At 40.1% G+C, this 22,055-nt stretch overlaps 1 protein-coding gene across 2 annotated transcripts in view; it reads right to left on the reverse strand.

Moving 5' to 3' along the window:
- Window positions 1-360: 360 nt before the first annotated feature.
- The window catches only part of IL18RAP (interleukin 18 receptor accessory protein), a 35,573-nt gene continuing 13,878 nt past the window's right edge, over window positions 361-22,055 (reverse strand). Inside the window, exons 6-9 of one of the 2 annotated variants that reach the window (XM_061629403.1) lie at window positions 20,134-20,291; window positions 13,220-13,360; window positions 4,501-4,671; window positions 361-1,207 (exon numbers count right to left, since the gene is read on the reverse strand). In XM_061629403.1, coding sequence (XP_061485387.1) covers window positions 765-1,207; window positions 4,501-4,671; window positions 13,220-13,360; window positions 20,134-20,291 — 913 coding nt within the window. In that variant the 3' untranslated portion in view covers window positions 361-764. The remainder of the gene's footprint in view (window positions 1,208-4,500; window positions 4,672-13,219; window positions 13,361-20,133; window positions 20,292-22,055) is intronic. The other variant, XM_061629402.1, reaches the window with a different exon arrangement.

A 22,055-nucleotide genomic window follows, 5' to 3' on the forward strand; every position in this document is an offset into this window, starting at 1 on the left:
CATATATTCATTTTTATGCACACTTTCCCCTAACATATGCATTCTTCTAAACATTGTTTGGCTGGCAAATTGTAAAATTCAAAGAAGTGTGAATTTCAAAGGATGGCTGTGTTTTGGTTTTCGTATCGTTTTGGAAAGTGCAAATTTGAATAGATTCCTCTTCAAAGGCTAATTGAATTGACTTACTTGCCCATCCCTAGCATGTTTATCACTGGAGTGTTAAATTCTAGAAACTGCAATCCTAAGACTACTTATGTATAAATGTTTGTCACATTTCCTTCGCTGAGCCTTACCAGTTTTTATGTAAGGCTAATGCTGCAATCCTAAATTAGGAGTAACTGAGCACAGCAAGGGATTATACTGTAAGTCGGGAGCCACAATCACATTCCAGTATCACTGATCAGAGACTGAACTTAAAACATTTGTCCAGAGTTCACTCCAGCAGGTGGGTATTACTACCCCTGAGGCATATCATAATTATTAATAAATAGTTATGTTACGAAGACATGGCACAGCTCAGCTGCATTCAGCATCTTTTACTATGACAAAATACTTTTATAAGAATTTTTTAATTTCACTTTACTATTACAGAGCAAAAGATAACCCTGCTTTAACGTATGACGCTGTTGTACAGGCTTCCAAGGCTTCAGGCCAAGGTCTTTCTCAGCCCTGCTGTCCAACACCTTTTTACAGCTGAAGAGGCTTCTGTACATGAGGCGTGTTATCTGTCGCTGAACTATGGCCTCCCCTCCCCTGACAAGTCTTCAGTTTAGGGAAGTTCTTTCCCAAATCTTTCTCCACTTCTTCGTCCAGCTTCTTCTCCCTGCCGCGTCTTTTCTATTATTCATGCCCAGTTGCTGGAGGGAGGAAAATGAAGGTTGCTGGCCTTCACTTCCGTTGGTGTGCTTCACTGGCATGCGATACTGCAGTTTTCTCCAGAACTGCTTATTTGCAGTGGGAGAGGGCGATGTTTTCCAGGTAATCCTGGGCAAAACCCTGAGAGCAGCCTTCACATTGTGAGGTAACGACTCTGGCTCGTGGAAAGACTCAAACTGAATTAGGATGAGCTTTATTGTCCTATCTTCCAGGGCAGTGTTGACTGCTGCTTCGAGCTCAAAGAGAGCCGGTCCGTTGACATAGTTTGGGCTTAAGACCATGATTGCTCGTCTGCTCTTTTTGACAGCATTTACAATGTCATCAGTGTATGCTGGAAAAAAGAAATGATTATTATTGTCAACATATATATTATGCAACATAAACCACCTCCCACAACAAACTATTATTTATACCCTGGCAATGAAGAGGGAACATCAAGATCTTGATAAATGGTTCCTGATAGAGAATGGCAGAAACTGGACTATATCAGCTTGAATGTGCATTAAACCCGATGGACAAGGGAACTCTGAAGAGTCCTAGTTCCCTTTCCAGCCTTACTTCCGACTCACATTATATCCACCTTCACCACCCTTCAATCCATCAACGAGCCTATTTTTAGTTCAAGGGGCAGAGTAAGGGTTTCTTTTCCAAACCTGCCATGCCCCAGAACCAACTGTGGTCTTCAGGTCTTGAGAAAGAGATAAAAAGCACCCCTTCCTAACTGAAAATCCGCAATTCATCAGTGCCTCTCCTGCTTTCTCCCTAACATGGTTTTCTTTTGGTTTGTTTAGGGCATGAAATCAGTGAAAACATTTTGCAACACTGGAGCTGCCTTTAGGAAGAGGGTGGAATTGTGCTTGCAGACCATTTGTATTGCTCCATATGCACCAACTATGCATATGGAGTACTCAGAACTTCTTAGTCAGAGAAGTAAGTCTCATTGAGTTTGATGGGGCTTATTCCCAGGTAAATGAGTACAGGACACTGCAATCTGAGGCACCTTATGAGTATTTGCTTCTAGCACTACTCAGTCATTTTTCTTCTGCTATAAGCTCCAAGTGGGTTTGTAATTGATTTTCTGCACTTTGGGGTACATAGTATTTTTATATGCATAATGTCCCGCTATGCACCACCACATTAGTCAGCATGACACACATGTGTGGGTGGGGAAAATAAATTCACACGAGAAGCCATGTGTCTCTCATTGATTGTTTTTACATAAGTGATTGAATTTGTTCTAAAGTACATCTATTTAAGCACAAATGTGAAATTATTTTTCAGTTTTAAGAAAGATTAGAAACTTTTTTAAAATTATTGTTAAATAGATTATAGCACCAATGTTGAAGCACCAACTGAAGTGCTATTGCACACCAAACTATTATTTAAAATATAGCTAAAAAAAACATTTTAGCACTTATTAAAAGGTTTATTTTTAAAAGTTTACAAAATGGCAGCCAGTGGAAAAATGTGTCAAGTGACGATTGCCTGATATGTCAACACTCATGAGCCTAATGTGTTCATACCCGTCAAAAACGTGCATTTTGGAAAAGACAGAACAGCAGCACCAAGGCCATCTTCATCTGCAGAGATAGCAGACATCTCAGCAGCAAAGTATGTTTTTTCTGAATTATTCACACTGCCAACACAGTGGGGAATAACAGACTCCTATTCACTTTGGTGTATCTGCAACTATTGAGATGAAGTACTAGCATAAACTACTGCCAATTAGGAGAAAGCTAGCTATTGTTGGTCTTCCAGCAGTGATTTATAGTGGAATCATATGCACTATTAAACTCAGTGACATTTATTCCCAGGTACATGTGTAGAGCATTGCAGCCTCCGGGTGAAACTATTGCTGGCTAAATGCAAGCTGTATGATAGGGATGGCTCAATCTATCAGTTTCGGTTTCTCCCAGATTCTCATCCCTCCCCCCCAGTCATATGCTCAGTTCTCCACATTTCCACAACAGTTTGCAATTTTTTTAAAAAAAGAAGTCCTTGTGAAGATTCATCAGAATTTGTAGCTCTAATTTTTCCTAACATATTAATGTTTATATGCAATTCTGTCTAACAGACATTTTTGCAAAGTAATTTCCCCTAAAATAATGCATAATAAAATAATGTTATTTTCACTAATAAATGCATTTTTGTGCAATGTTTTTTACATGTTACTTGGCTGGAGAACCGCACTGCAAATTCAGAGAAGTGCAAATTTAGAAGGACAGCTGTGTTTCAGTTCTCGTACTGTTTCAGAAAATACAAATTGGGCAGGTTCACCTTTAACAACAGCAGCAGCAGCAACAACAACTGAATCTAATTTCCCCCCATTGCTAAAGGTGATTATTATTATTATTATTAGTTTTTTCTCCAAGGAAGAAAGCGGTCTCCATGATTCTCCCATCTTTTATCCACACAACAAACCTGTGAGGTAGGTTAGGCTGAACAATAGTTGTATTTATTTTTTGCCAAGCAGTTTCCAAGAAACATCAATAAAAACAGTTAAAACAAGCAACTAAAAATATTTTTAAAAACGATTCAAAGCACATCCAGTGAGCTTCTTGGCTGAGTGGGGAGTTGAACCTAGACCTCCCCGGTCCTAGTCTGACTCTAAACACTACATCACAACTGATAGGAACACATCCAGAAGTACTCCCATCAATAAGCCAGCAACAAACTGCAAGCAAGCACATACTTCTAGACTTAACAGCTAAATTTGACATTGGGAGATCTATAATTGAATATCCCACTGTGTTTTTTTTAAAAAAAATGTTTAATAAGAGCAGCTGCCCCCCCCTGAAATCAGGACTGTAGTGGTGGAGGGGGAGGAGTCAACCCCTTTCCATGTCTGTTTTCTCAATGAAAATTACCCCTACCTCCCAAAGCAACAAAGGAGGGAGCAGGGATGGAAGGATCTATCAATTTCAATTCTCTCCGTTTCTCATTTTTCCAATCTTAAATTCATTTCTACATCAATTTGCTATTTTTTTTAAAAAAAATCCTCATGAAAATTCTTCAACATTTTAATGCAGATTTCTCCTAATACAATTTTCTGTGCAGTTTTGACTAACAAACATATTTTGTCAAGCAATTTCTCCTGTAACAGAATGCATTTTTGTATATTATTTTCACCAACAGATTCGTTTTACACACACTTCCCCTAAAATATACATTTCTGTAAACCTTGTTTGGTTGGAGAACTGCATCGCAAAATTCAGATAAGGGTGAATTTCAAAGGTTGGCTGCCTTTTCGTTCTAATATTGTTTCAGAACTTGTGGATTTGATAGATTCAGCTTTAAATGTGAACTGAATTGAATTTCTCTCTCATCCCTAGGAGGGAGGGTTATATCACTCTTCCCCCAGTACTGCAATCCAAATCAGTTTCCCCTGCAGTTGCTTTGGACAGTTTTTAAAAAATGATATCTAATTGTGGATCTCAAGTATACCACACCCAGATTGGCCCTTAGTCATGCTGGTTGGGAACAGAGTACAACAAAGAGAGAATCCCGGGGATATGTTTGCTATATAGGAAAATTTACTATTGGTATTAGGGGCAAGTAAAGCTTTCCTAACATACAATATATGCTTAAGAGCTGCGTTTATTATGCAATTATGTAAGATGTTACCTCCTCCTGGAAGGATATCCCTTTCAGTGAGACATAGCTTATATCCATATTTTTTTTCTAGAACTTGAGGAAGAATGTCCAAGGCAAACTTCTCCTCAACAAGTAGTGCTTGATCTGCTTCAGGAGAATCTGGTTTTGCATAGGACACAAATGCATCAAATTCCTTGCCATCTAAAATAAAACAGCACAAAATATAAGGATGCAATGAAGAAGCAAATATTCTTTAAAGAAAAACAAGGAAAGAGAAACAACGATACAACCATTTTTTTCTGAAATAGCAAAGCATGGCCCTGGAAGTGGGATGCTTTCTCCTCTTTTTTCCTCTCAAAGGAGACAAGCAATAGAGATTGTAAATCACACTAGAAAATATATATAAAAAAATGAAAGACAAATTAAATTCCACACACTCTGTACCAGTAAGTAGGGATATCTCCATTTCAAATCTTCCTTTCAGCCATGTCCTCTCTGAGTGTTATTAACCAAGCCACCATCTCTGGTAGTCTGTGTGAATTGCACCCTAGAAGGGCGGGTGTAAATGTACAAAGGAGCTCGTTATTCTATATTGAATAAAGGATGCTTAGTATATATACGTAGACTTTCCTCTCTTTTCTCAATGCATTTTTAATCTTCACACTGTCTTCCTCTTCTCCTTTTTCACCTTCAGCTCAACAAAGTCTCCCCTCTCTCTTTGGATATCTTATGCTCAGAGTTCTCTTAAATCCTCACTTTCCCTACTGCCCTGAAGTTAGGAATGGAGAAGAATTTGGCTTAGCTCACAAACCAATCTAATTTGCACCTCTCAAAACAATACACAAACCAAAACACCGTTTATCCTTTGAAATTCACACTTCTCCAAATTTTTCTCCAACCAAAAAATGTGTAGCTATCCTTTGAAATGTGCACTTTTCCAAATTTTGCTACATATGCAGTTCTCCAACAAAAGAATGTGTACAAAAATGCATATATGAGGAAAAGTGCACACATTCGTGAAAATAGCATATGGAAATGTGCTACATTAGAGAAAATTGTTTGTAAAAATGTGTATATTGGGCAAAAGTGCATACAAAGCTGTATGTATTTTGAGAAATGCATACTAAAAGCCCAATGAAATTTTGAGAACATTTAAAAAAAAATCAAAACTGATACAGAAAGGTGGAATTTAAGAAGGCAGGCAGGTGAGGACTGGCTGAGGGCATAAAGAGGTTTGTGGGACAGTGCCCCATTCACCCTAATGGAGCAGCTTCCACTGATGTCTATGATTGCCCTGTTTTGTTGCACCTTTAACACTATAATAGTCGCATAACAGTCAAATATTCAACAAGTGAAGCTTTTTCTCAATGCATCTCCTTGCTAGGAAATGCTTTTCCTGTTGATTTTTTGTCATGCAATCATAAAAGGCCAACCTTTCTACCTGCACAAGAGAGATCAAGAAGGGTTCCCATTATTGTTGATGTGTTTAATTATATTTTGGTTTTTTGGTATTTCATTTCATTTTTAGTTGTTAATAATGTTTTAAATTGTATTGGATGTTTATATGTTGTGAACCGCCCAGAGAGCTTCGGCTATGGGGTGGTATAAAAATCTAATTAATAAATAATAATAAATAAATAAATATTGTTCGCTAGCCAGAAAAAGAGACTTGCATCCTTAGTAGCACCTAGAGGTTACAGCTAAGTCAAAAAAAACAAACAGAATCTTAAATTATAAATTTAATTAAAACTGTATGTGCATACTTACCTGGATGGAAATCCTACTGAAATCACTGTTAGTTACTTCTGAGTAAATATGGTTAAGATTGGACTGTTAAGGTGAAATACTTGGATGGATTAATATGCAAAACAGAATTCAATGCCTCAGATTCTACTCTGCCCTACCCTGCCTCTCAAATATTTTCTGTTGGTGTTGCCTCCAAGATGTTTGGATGGAATTACCGCAGGACAAAGAATGCCCTCTCTCTTTTTCGGCCCCATCCACAGGTCACAAATGTGACTCAGCAGTTCTGGCAACACTCTCAGAGGGGCCAGCAAAACATTTAAAATGTCCAGAGGAAAGATGATTTATCAGTAAAATGTGGAGACTGATAGCATCTCTCCCCCGCCCTCACACACATTTTTTTTAAAAAAACTTCTTTCCAACCAAGGCTCCAGACTTGAAGCAATACAGAAAATTTATATTAAAGGAAAGAATATTGTAACAGTGACTTTGTGGCTCTCATTTTTACTGTTAAACCACACTTCCTCCAAAAATTTATAAATATTTGCTGCCTCCCTTCAGAAATGTATTTCTCTTCTCTCATTTTTTCCACCCAAATCTCTCTCCTCTCAAAAAAGACACCCACGCAAAAAAAGTTTCAAGTGAAATCTCTCAAACAGCTCTAGATTGAAAGTGCAGGTTTTAGTCTATACATCCTCACACAGCTCCAGACTCTAATACTTTGTGGAATGTCTCTTCTGACATGAGCCTACTTAGACCGTGATGTTGTCATCAGAGGTTCTTCTCTGAGTACCCCTTCCAAGAAATATCTGGAGGGTAGCAATAAGAGAGACAGCTAATATAGCACAGTGGGGAGGAGAGCCTGGCTGGGAGTCCACAGTCTGTGAGTTCAAATCTCCGCTTGTGTCTCCTGGATGTAAAGGGCTAGCTAAAGTGAGTGAGTGGCTCAGGAGTTACGTGCCCTGCCACCTGTGCAGCCGTGGGCAAGCGGCATAGTCCCAAGGAGCCCAGTTGCCCCCCAGCTGGCAGTTGTGGACAAGGAAGGGGCTCGCATGTGCAGCTGTGGCAAGCTGAGCAGACCCTAGCCAGCTGGGGAGGACTAGCCTCAGAGGGAGCCAATGGTAAACACCCGCTGAATACTGCTTACCATGAAAACCCTATTCATAGGGTAGCCATAAGTCGGGATCGACTTGAAGGCAGTCCATTTCCATTTCAACAATAAGATATAGGTCCTTTTCAGTTGTAGACCCTCCATTTGTGAAAAGGCCATCTGGTGCTGACATTAACATCTTTTAGAAGCCAGCTAAAGACCTTCCTCTTCTCCCAAGCATTTGAGTACTGATATTGTTATGTACTGCTAGGCATTATATTGGTCATCTTTTGTGCTAGTAATGGTGATATGAATGAATAGAGATGTGAAAGCCCAGGAAAAACAATTTTGTTGTTTTTAAAAACCACATCCCCTCCTTTTCCCAAAGCCTTTTTTGTTTTTCTGAAAAATTGGAAAGAACGGGGGGGGGGGGGAGAGACACTGAATTTTGCTCTTGTTTTTTTTCTCAGGCCTTCACATCTCTAGTAGAGATGTGGGGGTTGCTTGTATTAGGGCTGCATATGACAATTCCTTTGTTGTTGTTCAGCTTTAATCTGTGCATATTGTATGCTGCATTTTATACTGGAAGTCACGACACTATTTTAGTAGTAGGCATCTAACACATTAAATAAATATATAAAAATAATGACGTGTTTTCCTTTCCATTATCTCCTTGCAGCACCCTGAGAGATTGGCTGAGCCATAGCAATTATTACCCCAAGGCCACCCAGAGAGTAATGGCTGAGTAGGGATTCGAACCTCTGTCTCCTAGTCCCAATTCAACATTCTGTTCACTATGCCACACTGGACTGCAGATATCTTTATCGCAGCAACCAAGGAGTTACATGCGCATCATCATCTTTCATAAATGAACTCTTAAAACCGGTTTCTAAAAATCCACAAAACACTAATCAATTCTTAATTTTACCAGCAGAGGCCACTACAAGATAAGTGATAATACAGAAGAGGGTTAGCTACTGGTTTATTACACCAGGAAGATATCAAAAGATACAGTATATTTACCTGTTAACAAATTCTGACATAAAAGTCACTCCATTGTAGAAAATCTAGTGATTCCTATGTGTAGACCAAGTGCAGGGTTGTGATGCAGATGTGTATGTGTGGTGCACCAATACTGGGGAGCCGTGGTCAAGCACAGCATCCCAGCATGTGTGTATACATCCTATATGTTGTTATCACAAGTTATGACTGATTATCAGGAAACTATGCTGTATCTAACATGGAAGTGACTACTTTTTTAGTAACGTGCCTTGCAGCCTTAACTGGAACACTTAGATTCTCCAAACCCTTTTGACCCCACCCCTTTTGCACTTAATCTAGAGCATTAATGAATGCCCTTTCTACTCTTCCAGAGAGTATTTTTAGAAATTATTTTTTATAAAAGGCAAGCTGTCTGAATAGCACAACCATGGAATTTTAGAGCTGGAAGTGACCTGGGTAGTCATAGAATCCAACCCTACCCCCCCCCCGCTCCTCAGTGCCTATAATGCAGGATGAAGCTGCAGCATCCCGGACAGAAGATGACCATCTGGCCCTTCCTTCAGCTCTTGCAGCGAAGGAGAGCCTGCCTCTTCCCAAGACAGTGATTCTACTGTCAAACAGCTCGTACTGTTATAAAGGGTTTCCCAATGTTTAACCACAATCTGCTTCTTTCCAACTTCCACCCATCAGTTCTCGTCCTGCCATTGGAGCAATGAGAACAAACCTGCTCCATCTACTATGAGATAGCCCTTCAGATATCTGAAGGTGCCTATGGGTTGTATCCAGTGAAGTCATCTGGTTAGTGCAAGGACTTCTGCCTGTGCAACAGGACTTCCTTTCCCTCTCTTCTCCCTGTGCACCACCAAGATCTGCTCTGGATGGGTGGGGAAAATGCCAGAAGAGATTTGCGGGGGTGGGTTGGGGAGAGGAGGGGGCCAGAAAGTTCTACTGCACAGGCAGAAGTCCTTGCACTAACAGGATGACTTCATTGGATATAACCCTCTGTCTCCTTTTAACCTTTTCTTCCCCAGACTAAACATACCAAGAAAGGCAAATTAAAAATTTTTAAATAAATTTTAATAGATCCCAACTGCTCTTCTTCAGAATTACAGCTTTCTTAGAAATCTTCTGGCTTTCTGATCTTATTTTATTTCATGAGTTTGCTTTTATTTTCCTACCTGCTTCTTGAACTTAATTGTCCATTCAGCTTTCTTGTGCTAAGCTAAATAGGCCTTTCTATACTCTTATAAGATTTTTCTCATCAATCTGGTAGATTTTTTTCCTGCATGATTAGGACTCTGTCTTCAGTAGTCTTTCTTGAGCATGATGTTCAGGCTGCCTGATTCATACTGAAACAAGTCTCTCAGGACTTTCTTCCCCTTCTTTCCTCCCTGTCACTTCCAACTGATGAGTCAAGATGATAGGAGATTGTTATAATTAGTCCCCAAGTGTGTGACCTTAAAGCTTGCATTGTTCAAATCCTTCTGACCATGCAGTTCATCATTTATGATTTCACAGTTCTTCATCTGTGCAGATAATGCCATTTAAAATTATATAGCCAAGAACTGTCATAAATACAGGCTGATTTCTATGAAAATAAACACAAAAATGGAGGTCAAAGGCTAAATCCATGGGCAAAATTCCACTAATTGTGTCTCTCCTGCTCAAAGCTCTACCTTTATAATCCTTTCAACTATTGCCCATCCTAATAAAAATTAGTTAGTAATTCTACATGACCTCTCAAGGCTGGCCCTGGTATTAGGGAGTGTGAGGTAGTTTCTTCAGGAAGTAGATTTAGGGTATCATGAAAGAGCAGAAAATTGATGGTTATTTAAATCATTATTGTTGTACTTTTACTGACATGGAGGGAAAAGAAATGCTTGTGGAATTTTCTACCTTAGGTGCCAAAATATCTTTACTGGCCTCAAGTACTATGTACCTGAACTAGAAATGTGAAGGCCCAGGAAAAAGAAACCCAGAAAATGGGGGGGGGGGCTTTTAAAATAAATTTTCTGGGCCTTCACATCTCTAACCCTGACTTGCGGGGGGGAGGGGGTACTTTGCCTCAGGCAAAATGTCCTTATCTCAAACCATGGATATGCAACATATAAACAAATAATATGCTGATAGCAATAGTTAGTGAAGAAAGTATTGAACAGAAGTGGTTAAATAAAAAATAGACAAAAATTATACCTATGTTTTCCAGGAAAATCTTAAGAATAAAATCCTGGGAGATGAAAAGTGTATAATCTATTAGGGATAGGTGAGAATTCTGCTGAAGTCAGATTTAGTACTGGATTTTCCAATAGTTTGCATATTCTCCATCTTTGCAGAGCCATAATGTTAGCTCCAAACTTCAGTGACTTTATCCCAACACTGCATTTTTTTAAAAAAAATTATCTTGAATATATCATTGTTTTTGTATTGATTTTACTCACAGAACAGCAACAATCTCTCTCTCTCTCTCTCTCTGTACTACCCTCCCCTCCACTTGAATAAACCAAGATCCAAGCAGGTAGGGAGCGAGCCAAAGTTAGCCTCTCTGTCTTTGCTAAAAAAAAAATCCCCAACCTGTCTGGAAGTACAGTATTTAAAGGGTTAATACTATACAGATTAAAAGGCAAACCTAGAAAATCTCCTTAACATGGGTGAGACTCTCTAGGCTTGCCTTTTAATCTCTGTATTATTAATGTCCTTTTAATGTCCTTCCATCTTGTTCCTTTCCCCTCCCCACTCATCTTATTTGCAGCTTCTCTCTCTCACACACACACACATATACATACACACTCCCACAGAGAGAGAGAGAGACTTAAATCACACCAGATAAAAGCAGAAAATAGCAGGAACACAGATGAAACAGAACGGCATTACAGTTTGATGGAATGCAATTGGATCAGAACCAACAAGCTTTCAGATTTGAAATGAACATAAAAAGAGCCCTGCTGGCTCACACCAAAGGCCTATCTAGACGTGCATCCTGTTTCCCACAGTGGCCAACCAGATGATTCTTTGGAAGGTCACAAGCAGGACATGAGCTCTCCCACTCATGACTGCTTCATATTCAAAGGCATTCAGAGAGGAGAGTGAGGGGACAGTATAAACAGGCAGCATTTTGTTACACATCGTTCCTACTATATTGTAAGGTTATTGACTAATAACACAATCCAGGCACATTTACTCAGAAGTCCCACTTTGTTTAATAGGACTTATTCCCAGATGTGCATAGGATTGCCACCTAAGGTGATGTAGGGGGAGAGTTACCAGAAGGGTAAATATGTGTTCTAGTTTAATTGCTGGTGAGGCACAGTAGCTTAGCTAATCATACTCCTTTGCCATAATACATTTTATTCCAGGCAATATTAAGTAGTGCTGGTTAAAAAAAAACATTGTACCATAGAGGTGAGTCACCACATAAACTACAATAGAGGAAATTAGAAGTCTCTAGCTTCATACAATCTACACTGATGAGTATGAAGAATTTGCAGTGTATTCTTTATTAGAACAGGTGTTCAATGGGACCAAAACAACACGCTAAATTCAAATGCATGAAACAAAACCCCAATGGTGGCTTGAAATAGTTGCTTCACATGATGGTAGTTAGAGCAGAGAAAGAGCACCTGACTTTCTTTGCTCTTCTCCTCGTGTGGGATTTTAGAAATGCCTTTGCCCTCACAAGCACATGTCTGCAAGGGGAAAAGCAGCTTAAGGGAGGAAGTAGCATCAAAACAGTAGCTGAAAGAGAGTTTCCCTCTTTCTATATGTGTCAGGTTGGCCACTATGAGAACAGGGTGCTAGACTAGATGGGCATTGGCTAGGAGGACACTTATTATATTATATATTATACATCAGTGTGGTGTAGTGGTTAGAGAGTTGGAGTAGGACCTGGAAGACAAGGGTTCCAATCCCCACTCTGCCATAAAGCTCACTGTGTGGCCTTGGACCGGTCACTGCCTCTCAGCGTAACCTACCTCACAGGTTTGTTGTTGGGATTAATTGAGAAGAGGGAGAACCATGTACACCACCTTGAGTTCCTTGAAGAAAAGGTGGGATATACATGGAAATAATAATAATAATAATAATAATAATAATAAATCTTACGCTCAACATTTCTTGTTTCAAAATCATCCTGTCTCAAGTCTACTTTTTATTTAGAAAAATGCAACTATGAAGATTTTGTTACGTGTGTGCAAAGCATATTTTGGTCATTATGCTAGAGCAGGTGTAAGAAAGCTTTGGTCCTCCAGAAGTTGCTAAACTATAACTGCCATCATCCCTAGCCATTGGCCATGCTTGCTGGGGCTGATAGCAGTTGTAGTTCAGCAACATCCGGAGGGCCAAAGGGTCCCCAACACCTGGGCTAGAGGATTATCCAGTGCAGTATAATAGTTTGCATGCTGGGCTAGGACTGGAGAAATCCAGGCTCAAATCCCCACTCAGCCATGAAGCTCACTGGGTGACCTTCAGCAGCAGCCGGCATGGTGGCGCAGGTGGAGTGCTGTTGCTCACCTGGCTTCTCAACACTGAACATAGCTGCTGGTTACTGAGAGGGAGAGGGGCAAGACAGAGGGAAACTGGGTGTGGTGCGGGAACAGTACTGGAGCCAATCTGAAACTCCTGCTGCTAGGCCTATACTGCACCGACCTCCCTGCCACGTCTTGGTAACCAGTATCGGGAAGCCAGTGAGCAAGGCCACACCACCCTGCCAAGTACTGGCCCTGACCTTGGGCTGGTCACTATCTCTCAAGTTTTACCTGTTTCACAGGTTGTTGTGAGGATAAAAATAAGAGAACCTTGTATGCCACCTTAAGTTCCTTAGAGCCAAGAGGGATAATTTGTGTAATAAATAAATAAGAAATAGACGGTTCACCAAAAAGACAACTAACAAGAAAAAGATTGTAATTCTAAATCTCTTACCACCAACAGTTTCATCTTTGGCCACATAATTTTGATATAACAGCACTATTTCAATCCGGTGCCGGTAAGCCATCATACTTCCCGAAAAGATTATAAATATAGTTATAACGGCACAGCACAAAATGAGCAAGAGGTACACAGCTAAAAGAAAACACAAATAAAAAAGCATTTGAAAATATATATATATATATATAATGCAAAATTGATGAGAAGCTACGAAGATGGAACTAAACTGCCACAAACATTTGGATAAGGATCAGATTCTTGGTGACCCAAACACACAGGCAGAAGACAAATATGTATTCTGAAGAACAATGAAGGTGTTTTACTGGAGCTCTCAGGCATTTGTTTTCAAAGTGGAGAAGGAACGTTCAAACTATATGTAAAATATATATTTTCGAATGCAAACTAGTTTGAGCAGCATAAAAAGAGTTGTTGTGCTAGAAGGGAGAGGTAGTGTTAGTTAACTGAATAACCCCAAGTAGAAGGGCTTATACAGATGGGAGCATTACTTTGTACTACCTCCATTTTCTATTTGCACTGTCTGCAGTGAGTGCTCATTTCCACTCCCTCTGGTTGCTAGGGAACTGAGCATGCACAGTTTGTTTTAGGTTCCATTAAAAAAAATGGCAGTACTATTTTCACTGCCTATGGTTGCTAGGTAACTGAGCATGCACAGATTTCTGTATTTCTGCAAGGCAGGCAATACAGAGGGCCAAAATTAGTGTAAACACTCTAGGTCAGGAGTTCCGAAACTTTATCCCCTACTGTACCTACAAATTGCCAATGGTTTTGTAAGCAAATGAATTAATTTTATTCCTGTTTTAGCCATTGTAATTTGCTGTGCTAGATTATCTAAATTTGTATTTCTGCTATTATTTCTGCAAGTTTTTATATATTGATGCTTTTCCAACTTTCATCAACGCAAAAGCTGCTTAAGTGCCCCAGCAAGATGAAGTTCAGTGGCTAGTCTCCTAATGCATCACCAAATAATCATCTGATAATCGTAGGAAACTAGCTGGGCAAGGCCAGAAAAAGGTATGTTCCCTATCTACAAACAGACCACAGATTTCCTTCTAGATCAATTAAGTGAAGGGTTTGAGGTGTCGCAATGAATCCTCTAAAACCTTTTAAATGTTTCAATTTGTTATACAGCCATACAGAATTACAAATTTACACTGGAACGCAAAACTCATAAACCACATATATGCTTTATTTGGACAAGGGGAACCTGGATCTGCAGAATGAATGGGGAGGGGGGGGAGAGAAAAAACATGGCAAGGCTACAAAGAAACTCCCTACAGAAAACCTGACAAAGGTCTGTCCCGTATATACAAGCAAAAAGAGATTTCCAAGTACAGAAATAACCATGAAGGTTTTGAGATTTTGCAATGAATCCTGAAAAATCAATGAAGAGTAATGAGCCTCCAGCAGCACTGCACTAAAAGCACCCTTTTTAAAAAAAGTGTTGTGGCATGCTAGGCTTATGCAGGCAGTAACAGCAGCAACAGCAGCAAAATTGGCAAAAGCTTCTCTCAGCTTTTCCAAAATTCCCTGGTGTTGAAGAAGCTAAGAGCAATGCCGTCAGGAGTCAAGACCAAGAGGCTGGACTCCTAGCAGGGGCACCCAAGGCAGAATGGTCAAAGCTGAAACACCAGACTAAGATGCATCCAAACTCAGAGGAAGGCAATGGTAAACCACCTCTGAATACCTCTTACCACAAAAACCCTATGAACAGAGTATCCAAAATGCAACACGAGATAGTGCTGGAAGATGAGACCCCCAGGTCAGAAGGCATTCACTGAGCTACTGGGGAAGAACAAAGGACAAGTAATAATAATAAAACTTTATTGCAAACTTAGCTAAAAGCCATGTGCAAATACAGATACATGTATTTCTCAATACCTTTGTTGAGTTTACATATCCAGACCATTTGGGTCATCGGGAGACTGTTTCGAAGCGAGGGATCCTTTGACAAAAACGTCTCTCATTTTTTGTGCAGCCACAGCAAAGTTAGCGACCGCAAGGGTAACTGATATAAAATTATCAATTAAAAGTGCATTGACCTTTTCTTTATCTGTACAAGGGGCTAAAAAATTTAAAAATGAAGATAAATTTTTTTGCCTAGGATCGTCATAAAGTGGGCAATGGAGTAGGTAGTGTGTAATCTCCTCGATTGCCTTACAACCATAAATACATTGACGTTGAGCCATTGGTAAGCCCCGGAATCGGCCTTCAAGATAGGACAAGTACGAGTAGCGCTGTGACTAATGATGCAGCTGGGTCAAAGCCGAAAGGAATCCCAGAGGCTGATGCACACAGATGCGAAAGGAGAGTCCGGAGTTGTACGTCGCACACAATAGGAACATGGAATGTGAGAAGCATGAACCAGAGAAAGTTAGAAATTGTCAAGCAAGAAATGGAACACATCAACATTACAGTACTTGGCGTGAGTGCTTAAAATGGACAGGAATGGGACATTTTCAATCAGGCAACTACAAAATATTTTATGCAGGAAATGAGAAATTAAGAAGAAACAGGGTTGCTTTAATAGTGAGAAGTGATGTAGCCAAAGCAATTAGGAGCTACAAGGCAAGGTCTGAGCAAGTGATATCAATGAGATTAAATGGGAAACCTATTAACATAACAATCATCCAAGTCTACGCTCCAAGGGCAAACGCAGAAGAAAAAGAATTGGAGAGATTTTACACAGAAGTACAGGAGAAAATTGATCACACCAAAACAAGATATGATGATAATCATGGGGGACTGGAATGCAAAAGTAGGGAACAGAGAAGAACTAGGAATGGTGGGGAAATGGGGCTTAGGAGACAGAAATGAAGCAGGAGAAAGACTTATTGAATTCTGTGAAGCCAATGATTTATTTCTTGCAAACACATTTTTTGAGCAACCGAAAAGACAACTGTATATGTGGACATCACCAAATAGTCAATATAGGAATCAAATTGATTAGAATTGGTAGCAGAAGATGTAGAAGTTCCATATTTTCTGAAAAAACAACACCAGGAGCAGACTGCGGTACAGATCATGAACTGGTCGTATCGAAAATCAGAGTAAAACTAAAGAAGACCAAAAGCAATCATAATGCCAAAATACAATTTAAATAACATCCCAGAAGCATATAAAGATCAAATAAGGAACAGGTTTGAGGCTTTAAACTTAGTTGACAGAGAACCAGAAGAACTATGGACTGAAGTCAGAGATGTTATCACGGAAGAAAGCAAAAAGAGAATACCTCTAGTTAAAAAAAGAGAAAGAGACCTCAATGGATGACTGAAGAAACTCTTAAAATGGTTAAAGAGAGAAGGAAAGCAAAAGGAGATAGAAAGTCAGAACCTTAAATGCAACAATACAGTGACTAGTATGCAGGAACAAGGAGAACTATTACAATAGTTACTGTATAGAAATTGAAGAGGACAACAAAAAGGGTAGAACAAGAACCCTGTTCCAAAAGATTAGAGAAATGAAAGGGAAATTTAAACCAAGAGTAGGGATGTTGAATAATCAACAGGGAAACACACTGAGTGACTGAGATGAAATAAAAGGAAGATGGAAGCAATACACTGAAGAATATAAAAGAGATGACAGGATGACAGATTAATTCACAGAGGAACCGTATGATGAAGAACCAGACATTAATGCGAGGTGAAAGCTGCTCTTAAAATACTTGGAAGAAACAAATCACCAGGAATAGATGGCATACCAATAGAGCTGCTACAAGCTATACTAAGACGGAATCTGTCTAAATTTTGATAAGAATCTGTCAAGAAATAGGAAAACTAAACAATGGCCCACAGACTGGAAGCGTTCCATATACATCCCGATTCCAAAGAAAGGGGATCCCAGGGAATGCAGGAATTATCGAACTATTGCCTTAATATCCCATGCAAGTAAAGGAATGTTCAAGATTCTACAACAAAGGCTCTTACCATATATGGAACGAGAAATGCCAGACGTCCAAGCTGAATTTAGAAAGGGAAGAGGCACCAGAGATCATATCACAAACATATGTTGGATAATGGAACAGACCAAGGAATTTCGGAAGAAAATCACCCTGTGCTTTATAGATTACAGCAAAGCCTTTGACTGTGTAGATCATGAAAAACTATGGAATGCTTTAAAAGAAATGGGGGTGCCACAGCATCTGATTGTCCTGATGCGCAACCTATACTTGGGACAAGAGGCTACTGTAAGGACAGAATATGGAGAAACCAATTGGTTCCCCATCAGAAAGGGTGTGAGAAAGGAGTGTATTTTATCTCCCTATTTTTTTAATCTATACTCAGAACATATAATACGAAAACCGGATTGGACCAAGATGGAGGTGTGAAAATTGGAGGGAGAAATATCAATAATTTAAGATATGCAGACGATATCATACTACTAGCAGAAATCAGTAATGATTTGAAACGAATGCTGATGAAAGTCAAAGAGGAAAGCACAAAAGCAGGACTACAGCTGAACGTCAAAAAGACTAATGTAATGACAATAGAAGATTAATGACAACAGAAGATTTACAGTTGACAATGAGGACATTGAACTTGTCAAGGATTATCAATACCTTGGTACAGTCATTAACCAAAATGGAGTCAACAGTCAAGAAATCAGAAGAAGGCTAGGACTGGGGAGGGCAGCTGTGAGAGAACTAGAAAAGGTCCTCAAATGCAAAGATGAACACTAAAGTCAGGATGATTCAGACCATGGTATTTCCGACCCCCATGTATGGATGTGAAAGTTGGACAGTGAAAAAAGTGGATAAGGGAAAAATCAACACATTTGAAATGTGGTGTGGGAGGAGAGTTTTGCGGATACCATGGACTGTGAAAAAGACAAATAATAATTAAACCAGAACTATCACTAGATGCTAAAATGATGAAACTGAGGTTATCATACTTTGGACACATCATGAGAATACCTGATTCACTAGAAAACACAAAAATGCTGGGAAAAACAGAAGGGAGTAGAAAAAGAGGAAGGCCAAACAAGAGATGGATTGATTCCATAAAGGAAGCCACAGACCTGAGCTTACAAGATTTGAACAGGGTGGTTCATAACAGATGCTCTTGGAGTTCGCTCCGGGTCATAGTCGACTTGGAGGCACATAACAACAACGAACAAGGGAGTTTTGGAATAGACCTTCTTGGTAGGTACAAGAGGGTCACATATGCAAAAAAAAGACAACCCTACAAACATATTGTTCCTGAGGTGCTGTAACCAGCAAGACACTCTGCCCTCTGTTTGTATTGCCCCAAAGGACAATGGATGCAAGATAAATCCAAGGGGCTACAATGAGAACACAGGGAGACCACATAACAATTAGAAGCAAAAGCAGTTTATTTTAAGTTGATAAAGTTTATTTTGAACTGATACAGCTGAAAGAACAAACTTTTGTTTGAGCAGCATTACAGTTTTCCACACAGGTTAGGGGGAAAATAAAAATAAAGGCACCATTCAGCTGCCAAGAAGTAGGGCTGCTTGTTGCAGTAAATAGCTGTAGAACACTGTCAGTGGCTACTCCCTGTGGCTGTTTGCAGAATTGCAGGACTGTTTGCCAGCAGAACTGAGAGCAGTCAAAAGTTGCTAGTCAACCCACAAGGAACAAAATGAAAAAAGGTAATTATATAGTGGGCATGGAAAGGGGTGTATGAAAAAGTAACGATTGAGACACCCATCTACAGACATTGAAGCAAAGCGTCTGGAACCACTAATGGAGCAGAGTGGAGACGTGCTATTCTCCACTTTTCGTACTATCAGTGAATTGGGTTAGTACAGATTTACAGAGGGAAAACTGCATGATAGCTTCTGTCTGCCAGCAACATCATGTGAATGATGCAAATTAAAAGATGTGAGTAGCACCAAACCACTGTGTAGATAAGCCCAAAGACTGGCAGATTCTTTTCCAGTGCTAAGTAGGAGAAAATAAATATGTCTCCGCAGTCTGGTTTCAGCAGTGGTATCTAAGAGGAAGGGGTAACGGAATGAGGCCCCTGCTTGAAATTCTGGACAGCCACTGCCAGTCAGTCTAGACCAGCCTTTCCCAACCAGTGTGCCTCCAGATGTTGTTGGACCACAACTCGCATCTGCCTCAGCCATTGGCAATGCTGGCTGAGGCTGATGGGAGTTGTGGTCCAACAACATCTGGAGGCACACTGGTTGGGAAAGGCTGGTCTAGACTCTAGACAGTACTGAATGAGACAGACCAATGAGCTGACTCAGTATAAGGCAGCTTCCTAAGACAGAGAAAGTGGGGTGTGGTATTTATGAACGTGTTGTGAGAGAGAATGTAGAGTATGTTTGTGTTCTGGCCCTGCCCACTTTAGCTCCTCTCACCTCCGGGATGTGCCCTTAACCACTTTTCCCCCTCCAAGAGAATCTGGCCTTTGGAAAGGGGAGGCGGGGAGCTTCCTCATCCCTAGAGTAGATGAATTCATGGAGGATAGATATATCACCCCTATTAGATATTTTAACTAATAGAACCTCCATGTTCAGAGGAAGTATATTACTGAATACCAGATCATGAAGACTAACAACAGGAAAGGCCTACTGTCTTCGTGCATCCGGCTTTTAAGCTTCTCAGAGGCATCTAGCTGACAATTCTGGAAGCAGAATGCAGGGCTTGGTGGACTTTGGGTTTGATCCAGAAGATAAACAGTTGCTGGAGTAGGGCATGCCAAGACCAAGCTACCAAATGTCTTTTCCAAACAAAAAATGGTAACAACGGTTTCAAGCTAAGAGTCACAGAGTCAAATGTTATCCCTTCCCCTCCTTTTTAAACATTCCTGGGAGTCAGAAGAAAGACAATTTTAATGAGGGCCAGCAGCAGTTCAGGGATGTTATCCCAAATATAACTAATTAAAAACAAACAACAAACCCAGATGGTTTACCACTTTTACCTCTTTCTGTTCTCTTCTTAAGTTTGAACACCCCTATGGAGTTTCCAATGGAATTTTGAGCATGGCAGATGAACTGGCTGCTTAAATCCTCTTCAGTTACGTTCATTAGGTTGAAAATGTGAACAAAGCATTCGCCTTCTAGTCCCTTTGGATGAACCCTAAATAGAAAATACTTTGTCAGCTACCCATAGCATTCATTCTCACACATTTACAATAGTTCACAATACCACAACCACCACATATATTTTCCTGTGGTATGCTGGTGACTGCTCTGATTTCCACAATGGCAATGACTCAGAGTGGAAGACAGTGAAGTAGCCACTTATCTACCACCCTCATGGAAACAGAGGGTTACATGAAATGTCATTCTATTAGTCTGGCCAAGGTGTCCATCTAGGAGCCACATCTCATGGGCAAATGAGGACACACCTGTTTGTTTTTAAAATTCCTTTGTTGCTTCCATTTATTTATTATCAATATTTTATATCAGCCAATAATAATCAATGTTCTTTGGGCAGTTTAAAAGTAAAAAAAAAATCCATAAAATAAAAAAAGAGATAAAAATGAAATCTAAATCCAGCAACAGAGAATCAGGACAACAGATCTAAAAAGTACTTTAAAAATAAAAAAAATCCTGGGGAAAAGAAAAAGGCCTTCATTTGGTGCAGAATAACCATTACATAGCCTCCAGGCAAGCCTCTCTGGGGAGGTTGTTCCATAAACCAAGGTGCCAACCCTGAAAAGGCAGCTGCTTTAGCAACCACTCTCTGGACCTTGTTTGTTGATGTTGGTGGTGGGGACACCCAGAGAAGGGCCTCCAAAAGGTGGACTTCTTCTAGGGAGCTCAAGGTGGCATAAATGATTGCCTCCCATTTTATACCCCAAACATCCCATGAGGTAGATTAGGCTGGGAAATAATGACAGCCCTAAGACCACCCAGGTTGCTCCTCAGGCCTAGTCTGTCCTTCTATCTACTGCACCTCCCTGACTCTTTGTATTACCAGGTATTAAAAACTGAGGGACAGATGTAATCAGGGTACAAGGGAACCTGGGACTTCATAGGCTTGGCCCTACCATTAGGCATGCAGAGTGAGGCAGCCTAGTTTGGGCATCAAAATTGTTATTATTATTTACAGTGGGAATTTTCTGCCAAAATAACTTGAGCCGCCTTGGCCAATATGCATCATAACTTTGAATTGGGGAGAGGCTACCATTTGCTGCCCTCTCTGGCTGCTTTCATACATGGGGATGATTGTGTTAGTTTAATGGATTAAAAAGGTAGCGCTTCTGTCCCGATTTCTAAAATCCCTTTCACACTGCAGTACCTGTTGCATTAAGGAACAGCAGTTTTTTCAGCGGATATACCAGCATTTCGCACAACTGTTTCACACAACTTGTTTTTGTCCCTCACCCATGCGCACTGTTCCCTACTGTGTAGGAGGTCTAAGATCTCATCCCGTCACCATGTAAGCCCTCTCCCTTTAGGATCTGACTTTTTAAATTGTTTTAGTTGTATCAACACAGGGGTTTGTGTGGGAAATGTTGCTGCTATCTGCGCCAATACCAGAATACCGGTACAACGTTCATCAGGCAACCCCCCCCACACACATGGCTAAAGGGCGGGAACGCACTGCATGCTGGGATACCTGTCACATGAGCAGCTGCAGCTAACAAAAAACTGCTGCAATCTTTGGGGTTCTCAGCCTTGCTAACGGATTATTTCTGGTATCATTTATCACAGAAATTTGTGCTAAACTTCCACTACATTCCACTAGAATTCTGGAGCTAGCTTGTGCATCATGTGAAAGATCAAATATAATGTGCAAATTACCAGGTAAGAAATTGTCAGAATAACGGAATAAAGTGCAGAGTGAAAGCAGCCTCTCTCTCTCTCTCTCTCTCTTTCTCTCTGACTGTAAAAA

Source organism: Rhineura floridana, chromosome 5 (assembly GCF_030035675.1).
Source record: "Rhineura floridana isolate rRhiFlo1 chromosome 5, rRhiFlo1.hap2, whole genome shotgun sequence".
Classification (NCBI taxonomy): domain Eukaryota; kingdom Metazoa; phylum Chordata; class Lepidosauria; order Squamata; family Rhineuridae; genus Rhineura; species Rhineura floridana.